Source organism: Danio aesculapii, chromosome 21 (genome assembly GCF_903798145.1).
Source record: "Danio aesculapii chromosome 21, fDanAes4.1, whole genome shotgun sequence".
Taxonomy (NCBI): Eukaryota; Metazoa; Chordata; class Actinopteri; order Cypriniformes; family Danionidae; genus Danio; species Danio aesculapii.
In genome coordinates this window covers 36,450,854-36,465,905 of record NC_079455.1, presented here as the reverse complement: position 1 = coordinate 36,465,905, position 15,052 = coordinate 36,450,854, and the positions used below count along the sequence as shown (strand labels likewise).

At 34.0% G+C, this 15,052-nt stretch overlaps 1 protein-coding gene across 1 annotated transcript; it reads right to left on the bottom strand.

Annotated features, from left to right (window-relative positions):
- Positions 1 to 4,406: 4,406 nt before the first annotated feature.
- Positions 4,407 to 5,603, bottom strand: LOC130214265 (uracil nucleotide/cysteinyl leukotriene receptor-like). The gene is made up of 2 exons (XM_056445863.1): positions 4,784 to 5,603; positions 4,407 to 4,534 (listed from the first exon to the last, which is right to left on the bottom strand). The coding sequence occupies exons 1-2, from the start codon at positions 5,601 to 5,603 to the stop codon at positions 4,407 to 4,409; spliced, it is 948 nt and encodes a 315-aa protein (XP_056301838.1).
- Between the last annotated feature and the right edge of the window lie 9,449 nt (positions 5,604 to 15,052).

The window sequence follows — 15,052 nt, the reverse complement described above, 5'->3', positions numbered from 1 at the left end:
TCACTTCAGTGTTGTCTTGACTTCAGGATATATTTGCACAGCTTCATATGCAACATTTGACATAAAGTAACACTTATGCAAAATATAGAGTCAAATTAAACTGGAGGTTTAAAATGACTGATGATGTTTTTGAACTATTTGAATAGTAAACACTTTCCACTAATGTCTCGGCCTGTCGTTAGTATGTGTGTTCACACACGTTCACACACACACACAAAGCACATCAACAACTTTGCAACTGACTAAAAATAAACAAGATAAACCTAATGAATATCTAAAAATAATCTATAAATATCAATTAAAAAAAGGTGAATTAGAGAAAAATATTAAGAGATGCAATCTTGTACAATAAAATAACACGGTAGAACATGTAAAAGTAAATACCTAAACAGACTGTTTACATTTAATTTGCTAACCAGGGCTCCAGATTGCATTTTGCTATCATTTTTCCTGCCAGATCATTTTTAGAGGTTACACTTATAACACTGGCAATTTGCTGATTTGAAAAGCAATGATATTTTAGTCCTTAACGCCCAATTCCAATTCTATTTCTGTACCCCTACGCCTTCCCCATGGCCCTTAAAACCAGTTGTGTAGGGGAAGGGCTTCAAAATATACCCCAAAGATTTGGGACAGCACTACAGCACCTGCACATGTCATCACAATCTCTTCCCTCATATGAGATCAAATGATCATGACTGCTGTAGTTATTCAAGTTTCTTTAATATTTGGTATTTATCTTCACGAAATCACTGAAGGGATAAATTATGTTATCATACTGATCTAATGTGGCAATAAGATCACTGTACTGTGTATTTACACAGTGGCCATATTCAATGTAAACACATGAAAACAACATTAACATTATAGCAGACACTGTAAAAGCTCATTCCCAGCCACTAGACTTTTCTGACAGGGTATTTGAGTGTCATCGAGTGTCAGAATTTTGTGGGGCTGCTGTACAAGAGTTATTATTATTATGAATTATAGATTGCGCAATTTAGCGGTTTTTATTTTAGCGTTTTTTTTTTTTAAGCATGATGGTAAAACACGAAAGCAGGTATGAATATCTTAAAACATCTGTTTGTTGTAAAAATACATAATAATGACAAAAAATACTAATGTGTGGATCTCCTTACTTCTGGGTTCAGCAAATCTGCCGTTGTAGCTGGTGTATTCTGGGAAATTTTCTTACCCCTTGGTTTCGAGTGTGGTCCTGAAAAATCTTTGTTCGAAGGGCTATTCACCCCTTCCCCTTAGCCCTACGCCTTCAAGCTAAAGAGAATTGGGACACCCCTACCTCTTGACGTAAACACGCAAAACAAGGGGTAGGGGTAAGGGCTAAGGGGTAGAATTGGGATTGGGCCTAAGTCAGGGCTGGACTGGGACAAAAAATAAAAATAAAAAAAACTAAAATCTGCCCTGGCATTTTGGGACAGAGCGGCCCACTTCATTCAATCAAAATTTTAGCCATCTGTGCACGCCCTTGAATATGTTTACTAACTGCCATTCTATAAAAGTAGGAAATAATTAGTTGACAAATTAAAAACTTAAAAAATGTAATTTATTATTATAATAAAATTATAATTCACACTGGAAGTCCATCTTGTGAGTGCCTGTGTGTTTTGAGGGAGCCTATATTAAATAATGAACATAACAAAAACTGCCTGCTGATGCACACACTTAATGTTGATTAACAAAATAAAGAGAAATAATAAAAGCAATGTGTCAGACACCCTTAAAAATGTTAAACTCAACAATATAACATCAAACATAGATTAAAGATTGTACATAGTCAATCAAATAAACTTAAACAATTAACAAATGCAACAGTTATTTGTTTGGGCCCGAACTACTAATACTATTTTTTACATTTAGTTTTGTTTTGCTTAAGTTGCACACTAATTTGGTCATGTATAAATATCATCATAACCATATTGTATAATTATTATTGTAACTATAAGCCTACATCATGCTGACGATCAAAAACAAAATGTCATGATATCTCATGCGAGTGTGTTTTGACTGAGTGGATACATGAATGACACTCCTCATAGAGCTTGAGTAGCACATTCTTTATGATATATATAATTTGTAAAAAAGACTTGCAGGTTAAGGATACAGCATAGGAGGAAGTTGCCGTGGACCTTGGTGCAGATAAAAAGTTTAAAAAAGTATATTTATATAGACATAGATAACTATATAGAATAGATATTATATATTAATATATTATATATAATATATATATAAATATATTACTCTGTGCAACAGTTGTCGATCCACCGCGCGTGACTCTCGACTATTTTGACAAATACACACCGACGCTGCACACTTACACAGAGCCCAAAATGGAAGTTTGTGATTGGGTCAGCCCAATATCAATAAAGAAAAGAACCAATGGGCTGCGGATTATGTCACATGGGCCGGTCTGCTAAGTGTTTTATGGGCCGATCAGATTATAAGAAGATGATCAGCCCCGCCCAAAAAATATGTCGGCCCAGCGGGAAACTGCCCGGTCTGCCAGATGGCCAGTCCGCCCCTGGCCTAAGTGATACATTTCGGAACACACTGAAAGATTAAAGCTGTGCTACTCATTTGAACTGCACACGACGCAAAAAAAGAAAAGATTCAAAAGAAAAGTCAGTGCTGTGTGAGCTATAGCAGATGTCTTTTGCTGGACCACTAAACAATGCTGTGAAATCCACTGAGAAGCGTTTCAGCTCATAACAGAGTCCTCCAATATAAACCACATAAATAACTAGTATAAAGCCAATTAATAATAATAATAATAATAATAATAATAATAATAATAATAATAATAATAATAATAATATAATAAAGAAACGAATCCTTGTGCAAAACAGTCAGATTAGGAAGCTTTTAGTCTTAAAAATCAAAATCACTACTTATCATGCTGGCTTTAAAGTGATATGGGAACCTCTGTTAGAAGAAATGTTGGACATTCATATTGACTTATGTTATATTAAATATAATAATGGAGTGATATAATTACAGTATATTTTCTTAAGTCAGCATAAGTTGGTTCTGCATTTTTATAAACACATAATGCTGGTCGTTTTCTTTCTACAAATGTGTGAAAGGCTGTAAATTTTTACAGATGATTCTGTTTTTGTAAATGAAAATAAATTTCCCTCAGATTCCAGCTCCTGCTTATCTAATGTCAAATGTGCATTTTCTAAGAGACACAGCTAGCACTCTGTCCTTTCTGTCCGCTCATGTCTACATATATGTGAATGTAAAAAGCTTCTGAAAACCACTACCAATTCTCATGTGTTTGTGCCACATACTTAGGAACGGTATGGCAAAATTTTTTTACAGTTTTAAAACCTTGACTTTTTCAAACTGCGATATACCTTGAAAACGGTTATCGTCCTATGCCTAGATCAAGGTAGCACCTGCCTCAACATAATCTACTGCATATAAAAGATTTCAGAATGAATTAAGAGTGAATCAAATCTTAATTTCTTTTCCAGATGAAAGTGTATCATGCCAATTACAGAATCAAAGAATAAAAGCCCAGCCTGATCTCGTTTTGTATTTTACGTTTTGTCAGTTTAGAGTCACCAAACTTGTTCCTGAAGGGCTGGTGTCCTGCAGATTTTAGCTCCAACCCCAATCAAACACGCCTGAACAAGCTAATCAACGTCTTACTAGGTATACTTGAAACACCCAGGCAGGTGTGTTGGGGCAAGTTGGAGCTAAACCCTGGAGGGACACCGGCCCTCCAGGACCGAGATTGGTGACCCTGGTTTAGTGACTATTTCGTACGAATTTAGTCGTACGAAATTGTACGATCATAAAAAGTAGGCGTGGCACCTAACCCCACAACTAAACCCAACCGTCATTGGGGGATGAGCAAATCGTACTAAATTGTACGAATTAGATCGAATGAATTTATACGAATTAGCCACTAAATCAAAAAGTTACGATTTGCCGTGAGATTGTGTTGAAAAGCCAATTCAGAAATGTGGAACATCAATTACTCAGTTATAAATGCATATAGTAAGTTGCAGTATATAAGTCTCTGATGCGAACTCAGAAGCTCACAACGCTGCATCTTGCATACAAGATTCCAATGACCTATCTCGCACCTTTCCCTTAAATACTCAACTCTAAACAAACAGCCATAAAATCAAGACAACAAAATCATCACAGAGACCCTTGTCTGGTAGTGAGTTTGAGGTGTTTGAAGATTTTATCAAAGCCAAAAACCAAATCAACATTTACAAGTGAAATATTACAGTGAAATTGAGACAATTTGACCAATCACACCAACACATTTAAAATGATACCAAACATGAATATAGAGCCACAAGACACACCATATTAAAACCTTGAACATTTTATGTAAAATGTGAGTGAAAGTAAAGGTCGGGAAGGGGGGCTCAGGGTGAAAGAAGAGGAGTGAGCTTCCTCGCATTCCCACCTTGTGAGGTGTAGAGCCAGTTGTCTCTGTGTTTCCAGCCCATGCTTGTATTGTCAAAGACATCAAAGTATCTGTGGTATCTCAAATCTTACAGTCAGGAAGGTGGGCTCAGGATGATTTGAATAGAACAGTTGAACAGCTGGTTTCCTGATCTTCTTCTTAGATCAGAAAGATTACTGTTTTAGCACCTGACAATTCTCGTGGTCTCACCTCGTAGAATTTTCATAACAGTTCTCAGGGTTTGATATTATGGAGCTTTATATAAAGTAAATCATCTGCAGAATTTAGCGGCACCAGTGCATTCAAATATTTAATCTGGAGCCCTGTTAATCTTACCAGGTTTCAAGAAACACAGTGGAAGTTTTCCAACACGACCCAGAAAAAGAACTGGCTGCACAAAACCAGCCAGAACATAACAAGCCACAGAAGTAAACCAAAGATACGGAATATACTGTTGGGTAAAGATCACAAATAATCCTGAACCTATACACGGAACATATATAATAGCCATGCTAACAGTAACTACTAGAATAAGATAAAACGCTCTTCTCTTCATGTGGTGTTCCTCTTTCTTTCTCTCTCCTGGTCCTGACTGCTTCAGAGCTCTGAGAACAGCCACAAGACAAAACAACTGGATGGAGTTGAAGAGGAAGAACTGCAGCACAAATAACCACAAAGAGTTGTATGTTAAATTTAAGAAAAACATGCTAACAAAACAGGAGCCAAGAGTGATTATCCAGGACACAGCGCAGCAGATCACTCTATATCTGAGAGGTTTGTACTTCAGAAAGGTTACAGGATGAACCACTGCCAGGTAACGCTCAACACACATCAGACACTGAAACAGAGGGCGACCCATGATGACGAGCCCCGTCAAAATCGGTTGCAAGATGTTAAAAATTGAGAACCAAAATGACAGCAGAACAAATAAACTTTTCAGACAGATCCCGATCTCACAAACGGAAAGATTGAGGTTGAAGAACTCTGATGCAAGTCCACTTTCTTTTCCTGTGACGATGAGCCATATGACATAGGAGTGTGTAGGAAAACCAACAAAAAAACTAAAGCTGGTAACACACGCCAAGCTGATTAGATGAAAGGAATCAGCTGTGTAGTTTGTTTGAAGAGTGGTGAAGTTCACTGAAGAGTTGTCCATCTCCATCTTCTCAGCGCAAAATGATGTCCCAAAATTATTTAATAGTTGTAACCTATTTTAGGGGAAAACATAGTAAATGTCAACTGCTCTTCTTAAAACGTATGCTTACATGTATAGTCATATTTAGCCTTTAAGTCTGGACAGTTCTTAATTTAAAACCAAATAAACCAAATAAATATAATAATATAAAAAATATTAAAATATATATAATAATAATTATATATATGTCTAAAAACTTTAAACTATGCCTGATAGTCACTCGCACTGATATTTTGCATATTAATGAATGGGATAACAAAGAAATGAATCAAAAAGTAGTTTGTCACCTGAAGAGTGAATGTCAAGTCTCTCTGGATGAAACTATTTATTCTCTGTGCTGTTTTTGTAGTCTCACTTCAGTGTTGTCTTGACTTCAGGATATATTTGCACAGCTTCATATGCAACATTTGACATAAAGTAACACTTATGCAAAATATAGAGTCAAATTAAACTGGAGGTTTAAAATGACTGATGATGTTTTTGAACTATTTGAATAGTAAACACTTTCCACTAATGTCTCCGCCCTGTTGTGATTGGTCGAAAATATATATTTCTTTATTTAACCAGATAAAAAACCCATTGAGATCTCATTTACAATGGCGACCTGGCCAAGAGGTTCGCAACACACGATTTATGAAAAAATAAAAAAATAAAATAATAATATTAATAATAAATAGAAAATTAATATAATATAAAAACACAGTTCAGTTGTTCAGCTTTACCACATTTCAGTATATTAAAAGACATACATTGAGAAATAGACTGTTGTTGTTTGTTAAAAAGGACAGAGCGAAACTATGTCATTGAGATGAGCTCAGACATTTTTAGTTCAGACTGAAGAGTATTCCAGTATGAGGGGGCGGCGTGACTAAAGCCTTGCTTCCCTATTTCAGTTCGAACGCGGGGAACAGTCAAACGATAAGATTCACTTGAACGTAGGGCATACTGGCTTTTAGACTTATGAAGAAGGGAACATAGGTATGAAGGCACCAGTGCCAGAAGAGCCTTGTAGACCTGAGGCATCCAGTGGGTGTACCTCCTTACATATTTGGATTGAAAACGAGACAAAATTACTAAGAAAGAAAAGCTTTTTGGCAGTGCAGTTATACATGACAACTGATTGAAAAATGAATGTTCCAAAAAAGGCGAGTGAATAAAAACGTGTCTTTAGTCTTGCAATGCAAAGAAACTCTACCACCGCTGCTTTACTGCTGTTGTTAACCCTTTCACTGGTGAGTTTAAAAGATTCTGGAACCAGGAGTCAGTTGTTTTAGGCCACCATTATTTTAGGTGAACCTTGTGTTTCCATGGCAGCGTGTCATCTTTGTCACGTGACACATCACAGCCACAATATTGCTTTTTGACAGATGCATCTCTTTTATTCATTTTTTCAGTTTTAATTAAACTTATTCACATGCTTGCTCATCATGTCATCAGCTACCTGATATTCCAATTCTCATAAACGTGAAAGTTATCGTGATCTATAACGTGAGATGGGCGTCGCCATGTTTTCTTGTGGCCGCGCGTTTGCCTACAGTAGAACAAGCAGGATTCAGCACGTAAATCCATCAGTTACTCCCCAGATACATGCAAGTAAGTGGCTGGTGAACTTAGAGAAGAATAGATTCAACTTTAGAGTTACTTTCACTACATTTATGAATAAAACACATCGGCAAATTATATTTGAATGGATTGTTAGACTTCCATAGACTTTCTTGTGTGTTTTACAAACTCTAAATGTATTGTTTTACTAGTACTTGTGTGTATTTACATGTCTGAAACATAAAATAAGCATTAGGTGTTTAAAACGCTGCATAATTGTGATAATATGACAAGTCTTTCTCTGGCTCAGCCAACGTGCCAAAGCTTGAATTTTTCAGTTGCCTATATCTAAGGGTAAACCATAGACATAGACATATATATAAATACATATAAGTGTAAACGAGCTAACGCTAACTTGCCATGCTTGTCAAGTTGGATTACGAGCAAAAACCCCACCATCACTTCACGGTCCTCACTTCAAAATGATCTAAAGTAGGATTATGTAGTGATTTAACCTCTAACTTGCTTTAACTCGCTTCCTCCTCATCTCTGTCTATGAGGCGCCAAACTCTGCTCCATGCTGAACTAAAGTGTTTTTTAATAATCAAACTAATCGATTCTGAAATCCGTTGCCAACTCTTTTAGTAATCGTTTTTTATCGATTTAATCGATTTGTGTTGCAGCCCCACTGCTCACCAAGACTGCATTTATTTGATCAAAAATACTGTACAAATTGTACAATTGTGAAATGGTTTCAAATAACTGTTCACAAGTAGTTTATAATTTAATCTAATCATTTGTTCTTGTGATTTTAAAGATGGATTTTAACTTCATTACTCCAGTCTTCAGAGTAACATGATCCTTCAGAAATCACTCATTATTATTCATTCATTCATTCATTCATTCATTTTCTTTTTGGCTTAGTCCCTTTATTAGTCTGGGGTCGCCACAGTGGAATGAACCACCAACTTATCCAGCATATGTTTCACACAGCAGATGCCTTTCCAGCTGCAACCCATCACTGGGAAACATCCATACACACTGATTCACACACATACACTACAGACAATTTAGCTTACCCAATTCACCAAAATTTTTTATTTATTATTATTATTATTATTATTATTATTATTATTATTATTATTATCTATGGTAATGGTAGTAAAAGCAATAATGACTGGAGTAATAATTTTATTTGAAACTACATACAATAAGAAAGCAGATATTTAAAATGTTTATATATTTTTAACAATGTTTTTTTTTTTTTACATTTAATAAATTGATGAACAGAATAATTTCCTTAAAAAAAATTAGACCCCAAACTTTTGACTATATATATATATATATATATATATATATATATATATATATATATATATATATATATATATATATATATATATATGAAGAGTTGCAAAACTGAACTGAACATTTTTTTCAGCCTTCTTAGTTCATTGAGTTATTTCACTTTAAAGACAAGAAAAATAACTTATTCTCTGCCATAAAAGTGATATTACTGAACATACACACAGGAGCCAGATAAAAATGCTTATTTTAGAAGAAATATTTTAGAAGGCTATTAGAGGTTTTTGCATCTGAACACTTCATATATACTTGGTGGATACAGACTTACAGCTTTCTTCAGAATATCTTCTTTTGTGTTCAAGAGAAGAAAGAAACTCATTTTGATTTGAAACAAGAGTAAATCATGACATTTATTTTTTATTTTGGAAGAACTATCCCTTTACACTTATTACAATTCAATAATAATAATTTTTGAAAAACCACTACACATCCCATGTTCATAAACCTTATTATATAATATAATAAATGCAGTAAAAGTAGAAGATAAATGAAATAGCTGAAAGTTTGTCACCTGAAGAGTGAATGTCCAGTCTCTCTGGATGCCTTTAAATCTGTACTGACATGACTGTCTGTTAGACATAACATAAGACACACGATATGCAAATATGAATCTGGAAAATTCTGAAAGAGTAAAAAAATACTGTTTTTATGTTTAAAAAAAACATATTGAACATGTACAGCATATTCCTTTTCTTAATAATATATGATCCACTGAATAGTGGCTTATTGATTATCTGTGGAGAAAAATAGTCAATTATGCTCAGCTATAAACATGTTTACTGTATTTCATTTTCATCCTTTACATGCCTATTGACTCGAGATTGAAAGTATTCACCAAACAACATTGGAACAACATTCATCTACTGACCATTAGCTTTAATACTTTAGCAGTCAATACATAATTTCTGCCTTATTTTATTATACTTTTCATAAATGTAAACTGGCCTACGCAGGTGCTACTCTTTTAACGTCTGCTATGCAAATGTATTAGAGTGTCAAATGCAAGGTAGAAATAATGAAAATTATCATATGCGTTTGTTTTGTTGCAAATCATGTCTTTTTCACCAAAAAAGTCCATATAGATTTCAAAGGCAGAAGTGCTGATAAAGATCAGGGCCTGGGTGAGATTACTTTCAATACTTGAGTACATTAAATAATAAAAAATGATTACTGTTGATACTTAAAACTTTTACCCAAGAAATATTCTCATGCTGCGTTCACATTGGATGCGGAAGAAGCATCAAGTGGGAGTGATTTTCATGTTAAGTCAATGCAAAGACACAAACAGACACCCTGCAGCGCTATACACGCAAATGAGGTGGCATGAATGACGTAATTCACGTGAATGAAGCGGTGCTAGTTGAGCGTTTTTCAGGACTGACTCGCCTAACGTGCGTATCGCGCATTTCGCTTGAGTCTCTCAAATGGGAAAATCTGAACTTCAGCGGAAATTCGCGCCACGTTAATAAATCAATAAAAATCAATAACAATAAAAAATATAAATAAAATTGTCCTGGGAAAAAATCATCCTGCCAACACCGGACAGCAGCTCATCAAACTGGGCTCTGCTCAGTAGGAAGCACTGCTGAAAGCCTCTATCATCCAGGTATAGTTTCTGGAGGAGTTGATGAACTCACAGAGCTGGGTGCACCTCTGAATGGATCTAGTCGACTCAGACAAGGCTCCAAACCTAATTCAATCTAATCTATGCTATTTTATAAACACAGCTATTCTTTCAGTAAAATCCATGTTAGCCATTTAGCAATGAAGCTAGAGTCACTGGGTAGACAGAAGCCCTGCCCATGACATAAATCCGGAACTATTGGGAAGTGAATGACACATGAATGAAGCGGATATATCGCGCAAATGAAGCGAGTAAACTCAAAATTGTCATGCATATTTTTACTCGCAATTAGCATGATTTATCTGCGAGTGCCGCGTCTGGTGTGAATACAGCATAAACAATGACTTTGACCAAAGTCTTTTTCTAGTATCTGATATTCTAGATATCTGTACTTTTCCTCAAGTGTGACTATACTTTATACACCTCTGCTAAGCACTCGATTTACACAACATTATATAAACATATTGCATGTGTCAAAATTAGCCATTTACTTTTATGCCAGAAATGATCATAATATTATGTTCTATAAATAAGTTTAGTCAATTTCTGTTTCAGTAAAACATGTCTACTGTAAATATATCAAAACTAGGTTTTTAATTAGTAATGTTCATCGAAATGCACTTAATTAAGAATTCAAATGCAGAAGTTGTATCTCATTTAAAAAAATGTCAATCCTGACAAACCACACATCAATGAAAAGCTTATTTATTTAGTGTTCATATGGTCTAGGGGAGAGTGGGGCACAAAGTAACACATTTTGGTTTTGTCCAAATAATAAACACAAGGATTGAGGTTACACAAACCATATTTTTTTTACCAACAACACAAAAGCCTCTCCTACAAATGAGCACTGGTTGTATGATCGCCAGACCTATGGTACAAACACGTTGTAACATGTGCTTAAAAAGTCAGATTTCATACAACTAATTTAAATTCAGTTTACTTTAAATAGTATATTATTCAATCCTTAATTAAATTTATTTGTATTCTACATAGCACAGCGTGTTTATTTTATTTATCTATTAGATAAATTGTATAAAAAGATGTATTTATTTGCAATATTATCCATTATTATACAATGCATTTATTTGCATTATTAGCAATAAAATATATATTTTTCTATTAAAATATTTATTAAAATACATTTTAATATAACTGTTCTTAATATTATACTTAAGATTCAACAATTATTTTGTTAGTTTAATTGGTGTCCAACAGTGTGTGGCTTATTTGTTATAAGTACAACTAACACGGCTGTGTCGTGTTTTCCTCAAAAATGGCTGTAAGTCACTAGCTAATGGCTGTAAGCACTAGCATTTTGGATATGCACATAAAAAAAAAAAAATAAAATAAACGCTTGATGGAAAAGCCAAGATGTGCATAAATTTTAAAACAAATAAAACAAATGCGCATAACTAAGTAGGATAAACTTTTTATTCGATAAGAAAAAATGCACATAAACTGCGATGGAAACACTTTTACCAAACAAATTCCAGTATGTGCATTAAAAAAAAAGGTCATGTGATTTTGATATAAGAGATCGTGTGATGATAAAAATGTGTGCGAATGGACAAACCAGCGGGCTGAGCACATTGGAAAACATCTGAAATGTTGTTTTGGTCATTCTAAAACACCTTAACCGTTCCAGTATTATATTATTATTATTATATTATTAATGACCTCAAGAATCAAGAGCGTCTATGCTCTGCGTCTCATGCCTTCAAACGCCACCTCGCGTTTACTGTGTGTCAGGATTGCCTTCTGAGGCGCAAGTCATTTATTAAATGAAGAAAAGATTCACGCAGCTTCTCATACTGCAACAAATTCTGTTTTTACTGTTGATATTTGGTGCCAGTTAATCAGGAAGTGACGATTTTGTTCACTTTGACTCATTGGATGGAAACGCTGCTTTATTTGCACGTCTTTTATGCGATAATCCAGTTTTGCGCATAAAGTTAATTCACAATTTTGGAAGGAAACATAGCTATTGTGTGTTTTTTACATATTTCAAAATGGTTCCATCTAGAAGACGGTAATCACAACAATATAAGATTTTACTTACATACTTTCACAGATTTAAAAAAATTATAAAAATAGAGCATAACAAAAAATACTTTTATGCTGCAAAAATGGTTTCTCCTGTGTTTCTCATCCAAATTTCACAGAACTTTTTAAATAATTGGCAGGAAGACATCTGCCGACACTGTGGTGAAAACCTCGGAAGTATGCCATGGTTAACCCTGAGCAAATCCTTAAAACTCTGTTGCATTTTACCCTGCGTTACTTTGTGCCCCGCACTCCCCTATAAATCTCGATAAAATAAAACAAAACGACATGACCGGTGTTGTGGTCACGTAAAGGACAGAAAGTGACAAATAATAGTAATGATTAGTAAAATCAAGATCGCACAGATTATATCATGAGATGAGCATAAAAAAATAGCATACTAGGTCAACTAAAGTGAAATTGAAGTGAAATTTTAAATGAAATAAACAAAGGACATCTTAACGAGAAAAAAACAAATCTATTCTCATTCATCTATTGCCAGATATATGCAAAAACAAATAATAGAATGAGAAAGAAGAATCACAAGAAGAAGAAAAAAAGTTACTTACAAGTTTTCTTGTAAAATATAGGGTAACACTTAATCCTAACTACACACTATGAACAATTTATTAAGCATTAGAAAATAGTGAGTTTATTATCTGTTAACTATTAATTCTACATTAATAAACGTAAGCAGTTCATAACCGCAGCTACAAATGCTCTATTCTTGATTTACAACCACATTTATAATGTGCTTAATAATTGTATTTTCATACTTTGTTAATGATTTATTTTTCATTATTAAATTAAGTATTGCATTATTTACAAACCAGTTATTTAAGCATAGTTGGTGTTTTTTTTAGGATCATTCAGAATGAACTATTCAAATTAACATTTATAATTCTTACTATTCAGGCATATACTTAATTAATTTGTATGTTAATAAATGCTTTATTAACTCAACTTCATGCAGTTTTGTGACCTAATCTAAAGTGAGGGCTATTTATGCTTTATAAATCCCTTATAAATGAAAATTAAAGGCTCAGTTAAATTCTAAACAGGAAAAAAAGAGAATATAAACGACTTTATTCATTGCTATTCGTTTGAAGATACACAAATGAAACTGTACTTCAAATGAAAAATAAATCTTTGCAATCTCATCTAAAATAAAATTACTGTACAGTTTAAACATTGCATTTTAATATATTATAAAAGTTATTATATTATTGTTGTTTTATCCAGTTTTATGTTATACTTTGACACTTCTGTTATTTGGCAATGTTGGAACTTTACATTATTTGACTTTTTAGAAAAGATTGAAAGATTATTGTTCATTTAATACTAAGCCATTAAAGGATTAACGCAGCATAAATAATCCTCACTTTAGATTAGGTCACAAAATAAAGCATTTATTAACATACATAGTAACCTTTAATCATTAGCCATGCCTGAATAATAAGACATATAAACATTGAGTTCAATAGTTTATTAATCATTTATTAACTCATTCTGAATGATCTTAAAAACCTCCAACTACTCTTAAATACAAATGGTTTATAAATAACGCCATACTTAATTTAGTAATGAAAAATAAATCAATAACAAAATATGAAAGTACAATTAATAAGCAAATTATAAATGTGGTTGTAAGTCAATAATAGAGCATTTGTAGCTGCAGTTATAAACTGCTTACTAATGTTTATTAATAATAATAATAATAATATATTTTATTTATAACGCGCTTTTCTAAAACCCAAAGCGCTTACAAGAAAGTAAAAACAACAAAGCACAGTAAACAATAATAAAAAAATACAATAAAAACACAGTAAGAATAAAAGAGATATCACAAATTAAAAACAGTTCTAAAAAGATGAGTTTTAAGTAGCTTTTTAAAAGCGTCCAATGAACCGGCATTCCTAATGTTAGTGGGAAAAGCATTCCACAGTTTGACGGCACGGAAAGAGAACGCCCTACCTCCCATGGTGTTGAGTTTGCAGCGAGGCAAAAACAGCGTAGTACTTGAGGCAGAGCGTAGACAGCGAGAGGTAGAGGAAATGGATATCAGGTCACAAATGTAACCTGGAGCAGAACCATGAACCGCTTTATATGTTAAAATCAATGTTTTAAAATCAATACGAGACTTGACGGGCAGCCAGTGAAGTTGTTGGAGTATGAATTAATATAATGAATTCACTAGATGCTAATGCTTAGTAAATGATTCAGAGTGTAGTTATTATAAAGTGTTACCAAATATAATTGAAAAATAATAAAATGTAAATTTATGAAAAGCAAAGGTGAGAGAGTTTTCCAGTCCGCTGCAGATAAAGAATAGGCTGAACAAAACCAGCCAGTGTGCTACAAATAGAACTAAATGTATACAGCTGTGCATAGTAACGTTGTGTCAGAATGTAAGTCAATCCTGTGACAGCAAATGGCATATAGATGCTAATCATAGTCACTGTAGTAATTAAAATGACAACAAACGCTCTTCTCTTCATGTGGCTTTCCTCTTTCTCTCTCGCTCTCTCTCCTGGTCCTGACAGCTTCAGAGCTCTGAGAACAGCCACAAGACAAAACAACTGGATGGAGAGGAAGAAGAGGAACTGCAGTGAGAAGAAGCATGTGTATGTATAAAGTAACTGCATAATAAACATGCAACACATGCAGGAGCCAAGAGTGATTATCCAAGCCGGAGCACAGCAGATCAGTCTGTATCTGAGAGGTTTGTACCTCAGAAAGGTTACAGGATGAACCACTGCCAGGTAACGCTCAACACAAATCAGACACTGAAACAGAGGACGACCGGTGATGACGAATCCAACTATGAACTGTA

Excerpts from the sequence above, each read along its gene's own strand:
- LOC130214265 (XM_056445863.1), bottom strand. The coding sequence starts at position 5,603 with ATGGACAACTCTTCAGTGAACTTCACCACTCTTCAAACAAACTACACA. Across the intron at positions 4,535-4,783 it reads ACTGTGTTTCTTGAAACCTG|ATTTGAGATACCACAGATAC; the intron begins GTAAGATTAACA and ends CCTGACTGTAAG.